This window comes from Agrilus planipennis, unplaced genomic scaffold, assembly GCF_000699045.2.
Source record: "Agrilus planipennis isolate EAB-ADULT unplaced genomic scaffold, Apla_2.0 scaffold406, whole genome shotgun sequence".
Lineage (NCBI taxonomy): Eukaryota > Metazoa > Arthropoda > Insecta > Coleoptera > Buprestidae > Agrilus > Agrilus planipennis.
Window position 1 is genome coordinate 48,844 of NW_020439063.1, and position 18,023 is coordinate 66,866.

At 33.9% G+C, this 18,023-nt stretch overlaps 1 protein-coding gene across 2 annotated transcripts in view; it reads left to right on the forward strand.

Annotated features, from left to right (window-relative positions):
* LOC108743163 (neuroligin-4, Y-linked) overlaps positions 1–18,023 on the forward strand; it is a 54,148-nt gene that overhangs the window by 7,093 nt on the left and 29,032 nt on the right. Inside the window, exons 1-2 of one of the 2 annotated variants that reach the window (XM_018478626.2) lie at positions 23–175; positions 568–873. In XM_018478626.2, coding sequence (XP_018334128.1) covers positions 109–175; positions 568–873 — 373 coding nt within the window. In that variant the 5' untranslated portion in view covers positions 23–108. Of the gene's footprint in view, positions 1–22; positions 176–567; positions 874–18,023 lie in introns of those variants that run through there. The other variant, XM_018478625.2, reaches the window with a different exon arrangement.

Sequence of the window (18,023 nt, forward strand, 5' to 3'; positions counted from 1 at the left end):
GGCAAGAAGCTTTCATCGAAATTCGATATATATCGATCGCGTATAAATGTTGTTTATTATTAAGTGTTCATTTAAAATTAAGACGGTGACAATAACAAAACTAGTTTTATGGTATGGCATTTAACACTTATTCTCGTGATGGTCTCATTTTATCATAACTGCAAAATTGAAAAGCGTAGGTATTTATGTATTTATCCCATGTATGTTTTAAGTTTCAAATGTTTCATGCGATGAGAAAGTATTTGTAAAATTATGAGAGAAAACATGGAAATTTCTATTTGTAAGAGTCCTACAATATAATATTATATCTTGCTTAAATGCATTTTTGTCAAATATTGAATTCTGTTTCGCCGTCATCTCAGTCAAGTCACAATTGAAGAAAAGAATCGCGAAACGTGTGGAAAATCAAAAGTCCGATGGACTGTTCTAATTATAGGAATTTCCCGGCAAAAGGAAAAACATTAAATTCAAATATCCTTAATTTGGAAAGGGATTTGAATCCATGTCGTTCTACAGTTAAAATTTTCAATCTGTTTCGTCGTAAATGTCATTTATTTCTGTATTTAGGAAAGTTACAAGGGATCGTGGTGGAAGCTCGCATGAGCAGACAGCTCCCGGACGTGGAGCAGTACCTGGGGATTCCATATGCGGCCGCGCCTGTGGGTAAGTTACGGTTTATGCCCCCGGGGTCGGCGCCGCAGTGGAAACAAAAACTGAAGATAGCGGACTCGTTCGGTCCCGTATGTCCCCAGAGATTCCCCAACAAGAGGAATATGCCGCCCGAACGTCAGGAATACTTTCAACGAATCGAACGACACTTGAGGAACCAATCGGAGGATTGTCTCTATTTAAACATTTACAGTCCCGTACAAGGTATGTTGTTGCAATTTTCTGTTGCGATTTTTAGCCGGATTTTTCTCATTCAGTCAATAACATTTACGCGAGGGAATTCCAGTGTACAATTGCTTTTAAAGGGTTTTTGTTTATCGACAATATATTGGTTTATTATTTTACGTTGCCAATAAATTTTTATTTTTAAAGTTAAGAAACCATTAACAATAGTATTTCCAAAAGTAATTATTAGAACTTTACAAGGATCCAAGGAAGTCCTCGCGTATTAATGTTTATTTATCTGTTTTGGAAAAATCTACATCTATATATGTACAAGCATCCTGGAGGAGACTCTGCTTCTGAATAATTACCAGGCTTTTGAAATATTTATTGATATGCTACATTATTTTTCGGGGAACTTTTGGTTTTGTTCTTTACCACAAACGTAAATTTTTTATCTCAATAACCAATCCTATTTTAATAAAGGATATTTCTCCATCTCCTACGGAGATATAACGAAGAAGTAGCATCATCTTGTCCATATGTTACAGTGCAAATATTTGGTTTTGAGGAAACGGGATAGCCCCGAACTGAAGGGACTTGCATAGTTATATTAGATGCAAAAACGTCTAATCTGTTAAGTTAGAAATTTTAGAAAACAGCAACACTTTAAGGCAGATTGTCTAATATTGCATTTGATATTGAGATGGTAGCTAATGTTTAGCTAAATTGTAAACAACCGATATATTGGTATATAAAAACGTGCCATTTCCGGGAGCGATTGCTTCTTCCGGCTTTTGCATCAATAGGAAAAGATAAACAAAAATGCATACAGGAAAGGATTAAATTTTAGCTGCCTACATATAGACGTTGTACTTAATTATTAATTTATCTTTTTTTCTATAATTTTTCACAAAAAGGGGGCGATATTTAGACGTATTAACGTCACATTTTCCAAATTGACCACAACATTATAAAAAACCACAATTTGTTCTTATAAGTATATGCAATAATTATAAAAGAACAATATGAAGAAGCCACTTTTTGAGAATTTTACTAAAAATGAATTTGTTTACCTATAAGTCAATATGGCTTGAAGCCGATAGTAACTAAAAAAAGTCCTACCAACAAGAAATCACTTTGCGAGTTAAACAGATACCATTTGTACTACTCGAAGATGGTGTTATAACCGAAACAACTGTTGGAGGTGCCAAGTGTTTCTTTTGTTTAATTTTTTTATTTATAGAAATTTTTCACCATGTGTCAAGCATTTCTACAATTTCAAACAAGTTCATATTAAAGACTGCATAAATATGTGCTTTTTAATACAATTTTTTATTAATATCATTTTTTTTTTGTATATCGTTGTCCTCTATATAATTCAAGCCTTTTCATAAAAAAAAATTAGAAAGGGTCTTCACTTATTTGGGTTTCCTTTCCATTTCTGTAGAATCAGATTATGTAAACTGTCAAATTTTATCTGTATAGTCTTCCTAGTCTTGTTATATATTATCTCTTTGTTGTAGACATGACTAAATTAGTTTATAACATTATGCCGACGGTAAAAGAAATTCCTGAAATTTTAGTTTCGTAGGAACACAAAGAAAACATTTTTTTTATTCTAATCGCGATTATCTACTACGGACTACGCAATATTGCCGGGTGTTCGGGGCGGTTCTTTTTTTATACAATAAAAGAACTTTGTTCCTGTTTACATATGAAAGAATCTGAAGAAGCGTATGGGTACCATATTTTGTGTTTCCGAAACTAAAGCCAAGGTTGACTGTTATTATATCCGTTCAACACGCCACTTACCGAAGTATCCGTTCGCGTTTTTTTTTTAGTTTAATCTAAATTTAGAGACACGTGCGCTAGGATTTTTCTTTAAAACCGAAATGAACTGTCACTACCGCTCATAAATCACTTTACACGGCGATAGGATGAAGAAAAATCGCTTATTGCCTTCCCACTGTACTTCCACATCCTAAAGCACATCACACAACTTTCTTCCGTTTTAATTTTGCGTGGAATTATAAATAGATTGTTTAATGTTATACGTAAATTTGGGTCCATATTTACTTTTAATATCTTAAGTTTCTAATAATAGACAACAGAGTAATCATTTTGAAAAATCAGCTTAATGAATATCAAGTCTTTATAATTTATTGAATTCATTATTAAGGAATTCGCCGCGTTAAAATAACAAGCGGAATTCTTGCAACTCCTTGTAACAAACAGAGGCAAAATTCGAATATAACCTTCCTATATAAATGTTGTTTTCTTCCGGGAATTTACAAAATTTAATCTGCCCAAATTGTACTAAATTTTTTGTGAATTTTATGAAATCTGTTATAAATACTAGGCAGTAATTTATTTTAAAGATAATAAAATAGATTACCCTTTATGAAATAAGCAAAACAGTACTTGTAAGTAATAAACATAACTTGCTACATAATTTACTTTTTCTGATTTATAATATATCTACATGTACATTTAATATTGGAATTTAGCAATAAAGCTGTTTATTTGTAGAATATTTAACAAATGTATTAGCAGGGTCGTAGTACTTTGAGAAAACAAAATGAATGAAAATCCTACCAACTAACAAAACATCTGAAAATTGCCTGGAATGCTTTTGTGAGAAAAATAATTGGTTGTTCAAAACTAAATTATCTTCTGGCAGCATTGAGACATAGCTACAATTAAATGCTTCGAAAAATTTTGTGCGATTTTTATTCTTTTGAATTTCTGTTGAAATAATTTCTGTATTTATTACGTCAATTTTTGGCACTGAATCGAAAAACGAAACAATTTTATTTTTGGACCCTAAGTTACATACTTACCTGACTTTTACAATACTTTAAGTTTTGTGCGACAACGAAAAATGTGTAACGTGTTTTACGACGAACCTTCTTTAAATTAGTAGATTAGCAATTCTGTGACGTACCTTAGCACCCGACAGGTGTAGTCTTAAGCCATTAAACGCTTAAGACGCTAACGAACCCGTGGGACTTTACTAACGAGCTACTCTATTTTTATGTCGCGTTGTAAACGAGCAGTTTTCTGGAGGTAAACGAACCTCATACTTTGGCACTCACAGCTCCCTCAAAAAATTTTAACTGGCTACAGGAACATCAACTTTTAAGGCTTTTCTTGCAACCACTCGACTTTTGTTTATCATTCGCCGAAATTGAAATTAATTTTTACAGGAAAAGGTTGCTTAAAACCTTCAAAACATCGAGAACTCAATTTCTTACGTAATGATTTCTTTTCATGATTTTCATAGAACGAGATTTACGGGCTTTGCGGTAAACAATAGGATATTATGAAGTTTAATAATTTATTAACTAAATTACGTACTTTATAATTTATTTCGCCAACTCAAGAAAAGCAATTTACTTTCAATTCTGTTTAGACATTAAAAGAATAATTATAAAAATTAAAATGTAAATGGCGTGCCTTTTTTGCCTCTTAGTTTAAACAAATCTGTAAGAAAAACAAGCCAAAATATATAACGTACATTAGGGAATTATAAACCAAAAAAACATCTGAAATACTTCGATAATACGGTTACCAACAATTACAAACAATACTTTGAGCTGCAAATCTATAATTATTAATGAGAGAGAAAACTTTTATATTTGACCGGTAGTACCAAACTTTTAAAATTGATCGAATTGATTCAGTTGTCTTCATATTGATTGACACAATAACTACATCTATGATTTTTGATTATTGATATGTTTAGATTTTCAGGCGCAGTAGTAGATAGATACCTAATAGAAGTGTTTGTTTATTTCCATCGTTCTTTGCAGTCAATCATTTAAAAATGAGTTTTAGTATTACATTTTACTTACTAGTAAGACGATAATTATTTACAACAAAATGAGCTGAAGTAATTTCAAAATTTCGTAATCGTAAGGATAAAAACTCTTTCTATCTACAAACGTAACCCCAACTGCCATGTGCCCCCTAATGTCTCATAAATTGAATTTAAATCCTTATTCTGCTTTGAGGTACTGATGCCTATTAAAACAGCTTCATCAATCCTGCATCGTCGAAAGCTCAAATTCCATTATGACGAATCAAAAAGAAACGTAAATCTAGAAGGCTAAAAGACTTTATTAATCCGATTTTCACATTGTGAATTTTAAATCTTACACTATTTTTGTGGATTTGCTTCTATTTTTTATTTAATATTTATCAAGTCCAGCTAGAATTAATCGAACAGGTCCTTTCTAAAGGATCCGTTTAGTCGTTGATTTTCCACTGTCGGTGACTAATTTACATACAAATTGAGCCAATCAGGTTTGTTTTGTTAAAAACGGGGTCGTTTGACTTTAAGGTTTGCCAAGTGACCTCTCGGTCGTCTTCTCAAAATCGATATGAAATTTTAGCTTCATGCAAATGTTGCACTGACTTTCCGTTTTCGTTCAAGACCCCGTTGATGTTGATATGCACCGAAGCTTTGCTCACAAAAGCACCTGTTTGTCAACATTCATTCCAACTTTGAACATATTTTAAAAATGCATTTTGCAAGTGCTTTCTTATGGGACAAATTCCATATCAAAAGATGGAGAACCTGACACATCGTTTAAATTTTCTTTATACTCGAATATACACTATGCACATCTTCTTATAAGTATGCAAAGTGTGTTAGTCTTCCCGAGATAAGAATGTTCAGTCTCTCAGGGTCTCTGAAAGCGAGGCTCGAGTCTCCGTCTCTCATCGAGTCTCTCTGGTGTCGCTGAGAGAGACTGTCGAAAGACTGTCAAAAAAATTGTTTAGCGTCTCTGAACGAGAGACTGGAGTCACTCATAGAGAGATTCTCATTTCGTATCCAGTCTCTGAACGAGAGACTTGAATCTCTCAATAAGTGGTGTCTCGATAGACATGGTGAAAAGTTCAACATATTTCAGAGATCCCAGCCTTTCTACGAGGGACTCGAGTCTCTCAATTTTTCAGTTTTATTCATTCAGTCTCTCTTCGAGAGACTCGAATCTCTGAATTAACAATTTTATCGTTCGAGTCTCTCATACAGAGACTGCGAGAGATCCATAAAAACACCTAGGCAATAACTGAGAGACTGTGAAAGACTGTGAGAGACGCTGAAAGACTATGAGAGACTGGGGGGAGACTGAAAATTTTTGTCTAGGGTTTACATATTAATATGTCCCAAATTGCATTTTATTCAACATCAGTAAGTCATACCATTATATAATTATCAACAGGTAATACGCAGTATGCACTATAGATGGAGCGTCAGCAATCTGGCGGAGTTACCACTTTCCTCCTTAATCGATTTATATTTAAATTAAAATGTATACTTTATTCCGGAGGCCAAATATACATAAACGGTGGGGTAGGTTAGGTAAGGTTATCCGTTCCTTCTGAGAATTCTATTTGTACAGAGCCATTGAGAAATGATTTATAACGATGGGGAGGTATTCCGTATGTCACAGCTAACATTTTTTTTTCGGACGAAATGTGCTTTTCATTAGTTAGCTTAGTAGGTACATTAGATACATTTTGCTGGTCTATTATCAAATTCTGGATTCTCCAGAACGAAAATTTCTACACCCCTTCAAAGCTATCTAAAGGGTAATAGCGATGACCTGTCACATGCACTAAGACCAAACTGGGTCGGGTCAACTTCAAACCTAATAGGGCCTTTGCAGTCACTAATGACATACCACAATATTGGTTCTACATAATATTGAATACATTTGAGTCTGTCCAGTTCGACAAGCATTCCATCAATAAAAATAATCAATGAAATTTAAATATCGCTTTACCTAAATCTCTCTACTGTTCTACGTAAATAACTCCATGGTACAGTTTATTATATATAGAACTATTTTATTTTGTATTTGTTTTTTTTTCCCAAGGAATTCCATGTAAGTATAACGGCAATTTAGTTGTTTTGGCAAATGTGTGTTTCTTAGAAAAGTTTGTTCTTCTTTTGTAAAAAATATGCTAATATACTCCTTGTTCTTTCGACACGTTGCCCTAACAAGGAAAACAAATCCAGATTTATATGGATTTACATAAACCGTAAATATTCAAACGAGCAGCAAGTTGAGAGCAAGAATAACAATGAGACAAAATTTCTGTTACAACTTGACCCGTTAACAACGTTAGTCGCAATCACGAAAACCAAAATAGCATTTCATCGTCGCATTCGTAAGCCTCGAGCAGCTCTTTCTTCTTGCAAAATAATTTCAGCAATAGCGAAAGAACGTTTGCTTTGATTGTTATATTGAAAATTCTCGCGCTTTTCTCGTTTTATAATAAAGTTCTTTATAAATGATTGTTTAGGTATTATTTTCACCTGAAGAAGTTACTGTAATTTATCGAAAATACACGATATGCACCGCGATTTCGATCTTATTGGGTCTCATCAGTACGCCATAGGCAGTTTCTATACTACAGGAAGACTAGACGGTGCAGCACACCAGGGCCCCCTCGCCTAGGAGACCCTTAAATTCTGATGAGCAATCGTCAAATTGAACTAGCGAAAAGTTGTCCCACTTTGGAATGTAAATGAAATGGGTTGCAACACGATTTTAAGATCTGGTAATAAAATAGCTTTGCACCTATAAAGTATTTAAATTTTAACTTGGTAAGACCTAAGCAGTTTAGTTACAGCCCCAGTTTATTTTTGCTAGCTACGTCTCTGCAGTGAAGTGAAGTGTATATTGTTAGGTATTTATACAACAAATACTATATAACTAGAATTTTATTTACAAGAAAGAAAGAATTATCTAGATCAAAAAATCTAAAACAATCTTTTAAATTTTTCTTTTTTTCTGTCATTTGTATCTAATCAAGCTTCTTCATTCTTCATGCATACTTAATAAATTAAAGATATCACTACGGGATTGGTACGTGTTTGAATCACCGAGTCCAAATCTGTCTCCGTTAAATAGTAATAAATAATCTCTGCCTGCAGGGAAGTTCAGGTAGTCCTTTCACGTTTGCAAGCGCACTCCAGATCCGGCAATGCCTCTTCCTCTTCCAGAATGAGCTGCGAGCGGATAGCGCATCCTCGCTTCACCGTAAATTCGTCCGAGCTCATAAAGCTGACCCTTCAGACACTATCGGCTGCGGCCTCGACCCTTTCTTGCATACACACAGACTACGTGAACTGCACATTGACGAAACGGCATCTCAAATGAGCCAGGACTGAAATAAATTGAACCATGATATAACTCTGACAAGAAATGTTCCTACTGGTATACTTTTTCTTAGTAGGAATGCATATACTTCTGTTTGTGGTAGCAAATCGAAAATAATCCATCTGTCTACCTACAAGTGGCGTTTTTGTGCTGCCTGTTGTTAATTATTAATCTCGATATTAATCAATAGCATGATTAGTTTTGATCGGCGTGTTCTAGACAATAGAGGTCTAAATCATGGCTTAGCGTTCCGGAGGAGACCAGTTCGATTCCGAGTCCGCATGCCTTGGTCCAGTTTCTTTGCGGCTTCCTTGACAAATGCTCTAAGGCTGTAAATAATATTCCAAAGATAGTCTTCTACCTCTCTTCCGTTTTCATTTCCTCCGTCTCATCAGTCTCCCCACAACCGCCTCCCCACACATTCTCACGGATGCTGAGAAAGGACTTTCGTCCGGATTTGCAATATAGTATAAGTCGGAGGCCCTCGTGTTATCAGCTAGTGGGAATAAACACGCAAATAGTTTTCTTTCTGAGGTCGATGCATTCTGTTAGGAACGTCAATTGTGTGCTGATGAGAACAAATAAGTTCAAATTGCGATCCACTTTTGGAAGTTTTGAGATAATTCTAGGCTTACTGAAAATAATATTTATTGTTTCTTTTTCATTTTATTATTAAGTAAAACATTTAAATTCTTAGCAATATATTAGGCTCGAACATCCTCGTGTTTATAGGGAAATCTATGCTTAAGTGAGATCTTATTGTACTTATACGTACAGATATAAAAATATGTCGGTTTATAAGAGTAGTTCTGTAGTTTTTATAGTAGTATCAACACGCATGATGTCAGAATAGATACGAGCAAAACTTCACAAAGTTTTCTATTGCCTTGGCAGTATTGCTTTCCCTAGTATCAGCATTATAAAGAATCAACAAAAGTTTAAAATATAATCATAATGTATACCTAATTGCAAGAGGAGGTAGAGGGGGTAGATATAATTAAAACTGGTAAAGGATAAATGGATAAGTCTCCAGATGTGGTTGATTATTTATTAACCAAATTTACATTAGCGCTGGGTTAGGTTTTTCTTGTTTCTAACTTTAACATTTACTCCAAAAGTCCTTAACCCAATGCCGCAACAAGGAAGTAGCCCTTAAAAATACGTGTTTCTTGGTTCGTATAAGAATGGACATTACCATCAAAATACCAATGCGTTTCATAGACACCATATTTATTCATAGCATGTTCCGGTAAACCTTATTCAAGATGAGACTTACATATGTTCCGATTTTATCGCTTCTTTACCGTGAAATTTGGCAAACATTCACAAATAGTGTGCGTTTTTACACAGCTAAAGAAACTTAGGAAGTATTCCAACTCCATCATACATCTTCTTCTGATAAATTGCTACCCGCACATCCGCAACTAAACTAGAAAATGTTTCCATAATTTGATTAAGGAAACTGAGAGATCTGGGGCACGGAGATGCCTTCACTCCATCGCATACACTCATTCTTTTTGCATAGAATAATAAATTCATAAAGAGAACTATTGCATCTCATATGAACCTACCTTATGTGCAGATACGAAAGAGACATGGATTCTTGTACATTTATCGCATCTAATACAAGAAATGAAAAACAAAAACCCAATTTGAACATCTTGCTCACTTTTATTGCGATGAAAAATATGTACTTACCTAAATATAAAACCAAGTACAGCAGAGGAATTCAGAAATAATACATACATAGAGGATACTAATGCTGCACAGCAAGGTATAAAAAAATTTTATGATCAAAGAATGTCCATATTTATTCTTGTTGTACTGTCATCTAAAAAGTTATAAAGTAAAAAGTTTCCAACACACTTGTTGTCATTTCTGGCGGACTAGTATAACTTTACTGGTTTTGCCTCAGTTGCCTCTTTTTCCATTGATAGTGCATGAATACTAATAATATGGATACAATACATCAAATGTATATGCAATTAATTATATTTGCGATTCATCATCATAAGGCCATCAGTCCTAAGACTGGTTGTACACGCACCTCCGCTCTTTCCTATCCTGAGCTAATCTTCGCATTTCCCTAAAATTAGAACAACCCACATCCTTAACTATTTGCGAACAGAAATCTAATCTAGGTCTATACCTACCTCTACCACTCCTAACTCCCGTTTCTGCCTCTAATATGTCTCTGACTAGACCTTCATGTATGAGTAGGTGTCCTACCAACCTATCTCGCCTATTTTTTATTGACTTCCATAGAGTCCTCTGTGATTATTATATATTAATTACATTTTACTTTAACATTTTGCTATAGGTATGTATACCTAAATGAGATGTATTCTTTAGTGTTTTGTTGTAGTGACTTGCATTTATTTAGACGTAAGAAGTGCTGCTTTGTTTTCTTTTCTATGTTGAAGAAAATAGATATAAAAGAGAGTGATGTTAAAAGGGGACTTTCGTTAAAGCTTCCATTTTAAAAGCGATTATTCTTAAGTTTATCCTTTTAAGTTAATGCGTCACAAAAATAATGTACGCAACAAAGAACGAAAAATGAAATCGCATTAAGTTAGAGAGCGAAACGTAAAAAGCTGTAACTCTGGTTAAGAGAGCTCATTTAAAATTCTAATTGGTGTGTTATTTTGTCACGGAAGCTTTAGCGGCCGGTAGGTAGTGAGATCTATATCGAGAAAGTTAGCAAACCAATTTCGTTAGCAAAATAGCAAAGCAATTAGCGCAAGGTCTTCCGTACACAAAGTTCAATTAATCTGTTACTTTGCACGAAGTTTCCTTTTTAAATTTTTCTCTTCACTTATACTTCTACAATCGTTTAGAACAGTGCTCCTTGTTAAATTAAGATACGAATTTCAATTGTGTTAATATCTGCTAACTGGACTTAATTAACATTTACGTAACAGGTGGCATGTTCCACATATATAGGCGACTCAAATACAAATTTATGTTGAAAAGTTTCACTGTGTATGCTTCGATAACAATTTCGAAAAAGTTCTGAAAATAAAAAAAGTTAAACCTTGGGGTACATAAAAACTGAAACCTACTTACCTACTCTGTTAGTAGGTCAATTTATCGATCGTTTAAATAGCAGAATCAATTATAACCGAGAAGTAGAGTCGAGAGTCGAATTTAAGGTCATGAAGATGCAAGGTGGTGAAACGGCTTACCGTCTTCACTTACCCTGTGATAGTTCTCTGCCATTTCTGCCTTCCCCAATTTTGTAATAAGATTTATCTCAATGAGGTATAACATTTAATTAAACAAGAAATGTATTGAAGTAAAAGGAGAATATACTAAAACGTAGTATTTTATTTTTTGTATCCCAGAATAAATAGGTACAGATGAAAAACATAGGGCCCTTTCCAGATACTTAAATTATGTTTTACGTACAGTCGCGATTTAATAACATCTGGATATTTTTGTGACCAAAACACCAATTTCATGGTATCTTCGTTAGGTATATTTTTTCAGTAACCAGTCGGTTTAATAATTTCATCTCCTTACTTAATCTCTGCAATGAAAAACAAAAGAAAGAAAACAATTTATTTTGTTTTTCTTTTATAAAAGTGGGAAAAATATAATTGGCAAGTAATTCGCTTTTCTTATGTAGACTGAAAGAAAATTATTATCTCGCTGTAACAAACCAGTGTAATACGAAACACAATTCGTCTTGTTTTCCTCTATAAATACCTGCTCAATAACTGAAGCAAGTAAATCAAATTAATAATATTTTTCATACTCTTTTGTTGGTTAAAAACGAATCGATGCAACGCTTTTGAAGTATTAAATTACTTTAGGGAGATTTTTTCCCGTTCTATTATTATATTTACTATTGTATTTTCGAAATAACCCCAATGTGTATCTGGGGAAGGGCGTTGCCATGAGGGAACGATTGCTTATGATTAAAAGTTTAGATCGATTTTTACTTTTCACTTATTTTACTCGTTTGTGTTGTATTGCTGTGTCCTTTTTACTTAACGATGAATCTGTCGTCATGCTCTGCAGATGGGATCATCTTCAGTTGGTTCCATTCTATGATCAGCCTGTGCACAATTACTTACAGTATCATTGTTCCAATTTCTTTTTCATGACATCTACAGTAGAGTCCGCTTATAATGACATCGAAAGAAAATGACAAACACGTCATACTAAGGGGGCGTCATACAAAGCATAGTCTTAGAAAATAAACAACTTTATATCTTTGTTAGTTATTTAGTTTAATAGAGAGAAAAACTACAAATTGTATATATTTATTAACAGAAAAACAAAAATAACGATGAATTGTAATATCAATACACATAAGAAGGGTCAGAAAAATGAGCGAAAATGTTATTATTAATCATTTGGGTCAGTACAGCCGGATGTGATTTCTAGAGAATCAGTCATAATAAACGATATGTCATTTTAAACGGAGTTATTATAACTAAACATTCTTATAGAGAATTTAATATGAAAACCAAACCTAACACTGTAGTTACTTCATATTAAGCGGTTGGTCAATATAGGCGGAGTCAAATTAAACGAAATTCCACTGTATTTATTATAGGTACTGATAGGAGTTGAAAGTATTCAATAAATAAAGTGGTTGAATAATGGTTTGCAATGAAACTGATATAATAAAAAAGCAGTATCAGGTTCGTAAAAAAATCTGAAACACACATAAGTACATACATGTATGCGAAAAGCAGGATTGCCCCTGGATGAATTGTGATTGGTTTTCATCCAACTGTAGCGCCATATCACAGACCGCAAAAGCAATGATAATCAAGTACGATCGTATACACATGAAGCGCTACACGGAAACGGAAGCCAGTATTGCGGAATTATGCCCTAATGAATCTAGCGCCATTGCGTCCACAAAAGTTAGGTACATTGTAACAGCAGAGACGAACACATACACTTTTACTTTTTTATATTTCAATGGCAATCCTAGACCTATCCATCTAATACACTGGCTTTAGAATTACGACTTGACTTGACTTCCCTAGACAAAAATTTTCAGTCTCTCTCCAGTCTGTGAGAGTCTTTCAGCGTCTCTCACAGTTTTTCACAGTCTCTCAGTTATTGCCTAGTTGTTTTTATGAATCTCTCACAGTCTCTGTATGAGAGACTCGAACGATAAAATTGTTAATTCAGAGATTCGAGACTCTCACAGAGAGACTGAATGAATAAAACTGAAAAATTGAGAGACTCGAGTCTCTCGTAGAAAGACTGGTATCTCTGAAATATGTTGAACTTAAAAAAATTTTAACCATGTCTACCGAGACACCACTTATTGAGAGATTCGAGCCTCCCGTTCAGAGACGCTAAATAGTTTCTCTCAGCGACACCAGAGGGACTCGACGAGAGACGGAGACTCTTGTTTCGCTTTCAGAGACTCTGAGAAACTGCACATTCTTATCTCGGGTTGGGCTATGTTCAAATGGATTGTCATACTGTTTCTTAATTTGATTATAGTTAGACCTAAATTAGATTAGTGTTCACAAATAGTTAAAGATGTTCCAGTTTTATGGAATTACGAAGATTAGCTCAGGATAGGAAAATATGGAGGTGCGTGTCCAACCAGCCTTAGGATTGACGATCTTAAGATAATGATGATGATTATTATTATTTTATTTATCTTCTATCATGACGTTTCCTTTATTGAATATAAAATTAATTTTCATAATTTCAGATGTTTTAGCCATCTTTAATATTAATAAAATGTTATAGTAACAAATGCACTGCACTTAGTACGATGGACAATAAAATGTGAAACAAAAGAACGTAAGCTTCGAAAAATTTACCAGGTATACAACATTATTCATGTTCGTAGATGTTTCCTGTATTAAGTTAATATATACGTACCCTTACTATCTAGCTATGGGAACAAAATATACGAAATGTTGAATAATTCCTTTGATGTTGTCTATGTAAACATTAGAGCACTCTTGCTACATATCGTGCCTGCATTTCAGAAACGAAAACAAAAATTAAACAAAACCGCTTTAAAAAGGCTCCCTGTTGTAATTTATCAGAGTGAAGTAAATCCTCTTTCGAAAATTATTATTAATTTTTCTTCCGCACACGTTATCTTGGTGTGGTTGCTGGTATAATAAATAGCGCATCTTACTTAACCACCAGATTTATCTAACGAACTTTGGGCATTATCTCTTAAGCCTGCATTTCGTTGCTGTGAACACTGCACCAGCAGTACGAGCAATTTTTAGGTTCAAATTTATACTGCATTTGTTTTTAAATACGCGTACGTACTGTATGAAAATGTACCCGAACATTATTGACTATAAATTTTAATTTTAATTACTTTATTAATTACATTCCCTACTGAAGCTTCTTCGGAAATTTTATAGCAATTTTAAGATAACTAGTAAATTATCTGAAGAAATGTAATGAAACAATATATTGTTAGGACCAATTAATAAAATAATTAATGTTACAAATGCCTTTTATTTCAATTTGCCGAAAATAATATAGACAGTTATTCAGGATCGTTACTTTTTTTAAAATCTGATGACTATAAATCAATCCATTCGTTAGTAACTATTACGGGACACCTGATAGAAATGAAATAATTTGATATTTGCACAAATGCAACTAGTAACAAGTAATGAAAAATAAATAAGTTAAAAGAAAAAAAAAAGAATACTGTATCAGTCGGAAATAGAATCAGGGCTGCCCGAGCGGTATTAGGCGTTCATTCCTACTAAAGTACCATTGACGTTTACTGTCTATCATGTGTCCATCACGTAGATAACTTTGCTGTAGGTTAAGTTTGACAAGTCGATATCTCTAAATATTGAAAATGACCCTTATCACTGCAATAATAAATTCCATAATTAGACTCCAGCATTTCTGTGCGCCCGTAGAAAGAAATGTCGTCTATTGACTCGATCGGACGACGCGTCGTCATCCGTCGCCCCTTATTGATTCTACACTTGAGTCGAGTTTAGCCTCAAGCTGCGTCAAGTGATGTTTCACAACAATAAATTGATATTTTCCAATTTATAGGTGGTCATTCCATTAGAAAACTAACAGATAATCTATTTCAGTGTTATTGACTTCGACCTAAATCGAAAGAAGAAATTTTATTTCAAAAGAAGTAATAACACAGGATGTTCATATATGTGATTCTTGTTATTGCGTCTTGGCAGTTTTCACGTGAATACGAGAGGAAATGGAAATTCTTTCTTTATTTCTTGAGTCATTCTTGTCAACTTAACGATGTCGGTATTGATCCACAATATTGGCTCGAATTTTTAGGTGTTATTTTCCTTTTGCTGAAAATATCCGCAGATCTTTACATTTGCATAGTTGATAAATTATTGTTTACCATATGGAAAAAGTTATTGAACCTTGTATTTCTTCAAAATAAACGCATTACTCAAATTTTAATTTTTTTTTATTAGTAATATTAGTTTTACCTAAACAACAAGTTGTTTTTATTGATTTTGGTATTTAGAAACGTAAGGAGAAGAAAATTTTTCATCTTCAATAGATCTTGTGACAGGAAAATTGTGAAACATAATTAAAAAATTAAATGAAGATTAAAGACAACAAAACGCTTTTAAATAAATATTCATTGAGATGTTTAAATACATTTTGTTGTGTTTAACCTTTATCTATAAAATTTTAGAATTGACAACGACTGAAGGATTTTCTTATGTTAAATCCTACTGCTGTTTTGGAACTCAATTTAATTTTCAGAGGATTGTCATATTCACAGTAAGATGACATTATCAATTGTTTATAGCACTTTTACACTTCATATTATTCAATATTTGTAATATAATAATTTCTGTTGAACTTGGTGAACTGTAGGTTAATGTCTAAGGATTTATTTATTTATAAATTAATACAAATATTGTTAGAAAATTCCTGCGTATGAGTATCCTGGTCGACCGAAAATTTTGGAAATTGCCAATAATAAGCAGATATTTATAAACCACCCAATCTTTTACTAATTTTTTTATGGATAATTCATTTGCTTTATGGAAAATTACATGTTCTTACGCATTATATTCTAGCCCATGTGTAAATTTCCTAATACTTATATCTAATCATCGGTAAAACATTCTAGAATTTGGCACACATCGACAGAACATCCTATCTACATCCTGTATAAAGTTCATTGATTTCTCAAATAAATTGTCTAGTAAAGGGGTACTATCGTAAAGCCGCCACATTTAATTAAATTGTCTAAATAAATCCGAGAAAGCGTAGGTAGCTCATTGTGACGTAAAATGTTTTACTGTAAACTTTAAGACTACGAAGTTTCCATAGCTCCAATTTGGAAGAGAATTCGGTTTACCGGCCAACCGCTAATTATTGTTAATGTTTCAAGAATTAAAATCACTGATCTACATTAACTTGGTTATCTCCAATTAAACCATCTGCTAGACTGAAATTCCACAAAGATAAGTTCCTTGCCTTAAGTGGTTTACTTAATGGCAGTATAATTAAATTCGTAACGCAGAAATCGCAAACACAAAAAGGAAATTATTCACATTTCTCTCATATTGGATTACATTTATTTAGATGCAATTTTTGTAGGTTTATTAGTGCAGAATTGTGCCTTCGAAAGCGTTCGAATAAGAAGAATAATAATCAAACCAAAAAGGAACTCACCGCGTACTTTTCTACCTAAAAACCTGGACACGTGTTTCGCCCACTTCTATTATGGCTATACCAACGCGAGGCTGGTGAGAAGTGGGCGAAACACGTGTCCGCAGCGAACAGGTTTTGTGGTAAACAATTTGAGTCTTTTTTTGGTTTATTTATTACCACAATCTCCAATTTGTACCACGAAAAATACCATCAATACATTGAAAGCAACTGCCGACGTGAGTCTAAAAAAACTGCTTCCCTGAACATTAACTTGCTTCTTTAGACGTGATATTAACTTGAAGGGCTGTGCTCGGCTTCATTCCTTAGTTGTTTCACTTTGATTTCCGTTAAGGAATTTTCCTATTTGTGGCCTACCCTAAGGAAGATCCTTTGCAATGAACAAGGATTCTATATAAGAACAAAGGCTTTCACGGCCGGAATCCATAGTAGAATGCAGATTCGGGCTATAGGGCCGTGGTCTAAGTGAACCATTCCGTCCAGACGTTTCGTCAGCTACTGCGGCTGACATCTTCAGTGGTAGTGCTGCGTTGACAACGTGAACGTAGATTGTATCTCGATGTCTCGACAGAGACTGGGTCGACCCCCCACGTTGTCAACGCTGCACTACCACTGAAGATGTCAGCCGCAGTAGCTGACGAAACGTCTGGACGGAATGGTTCACTTAGACCACGGCCCTATAGCCCGAATCTGCATTCTACTAACAAGGATTCTCTTATAATATTTTCGAACTATACCGATATTAAAAAGATTAGGGAGCTGACATTTTCTTATCAAATGAAAGCTACAAACAAGGAAAACGTGTTACCTGGTTAGTTGATAGCCTACATGCACTTTAAACGTGGAGTTTTCTGGTCATATCGCATTGTAGGTAAACATTACAGTAAATATTTCGGTATTCGCAGTTTGCAACAGTAGTTAGGAATTATACATGCATACAGCAGAAATGAGTAAATTACTACTTTCATAACACTTTCTCGAAATAGCAAAGGAAGAGGATTTAACATCTGTAACTTTACTTTTCAGACCACTAGTAAACTTTAAACATATCCAGCGTGCAGTCTTGGTGCAACGTAATAAAAGTTTTTACTGCTGTTTCTCAAAGATATGCACCAGTATATTATCGTCCCTACTCACCTAAACTTTCGCTAGTAACTTTGTCTTATGGGCACCTTTGGAGATGTAATGTGCGTTTTAGAAGAATTATATGACATAACTTATTCTAGTTACGAAATTGGCTTTTTTTATTATTTAAATCATAAATGCAAAGCATATCCTTTTGTATGCCAGTGAGGAAGAAGTAAAAGACTAAAAATCTAAATAAGAGATAGGTAGATAAAGTGTAAACAGTACGCATAACGCAGTAATTTTATT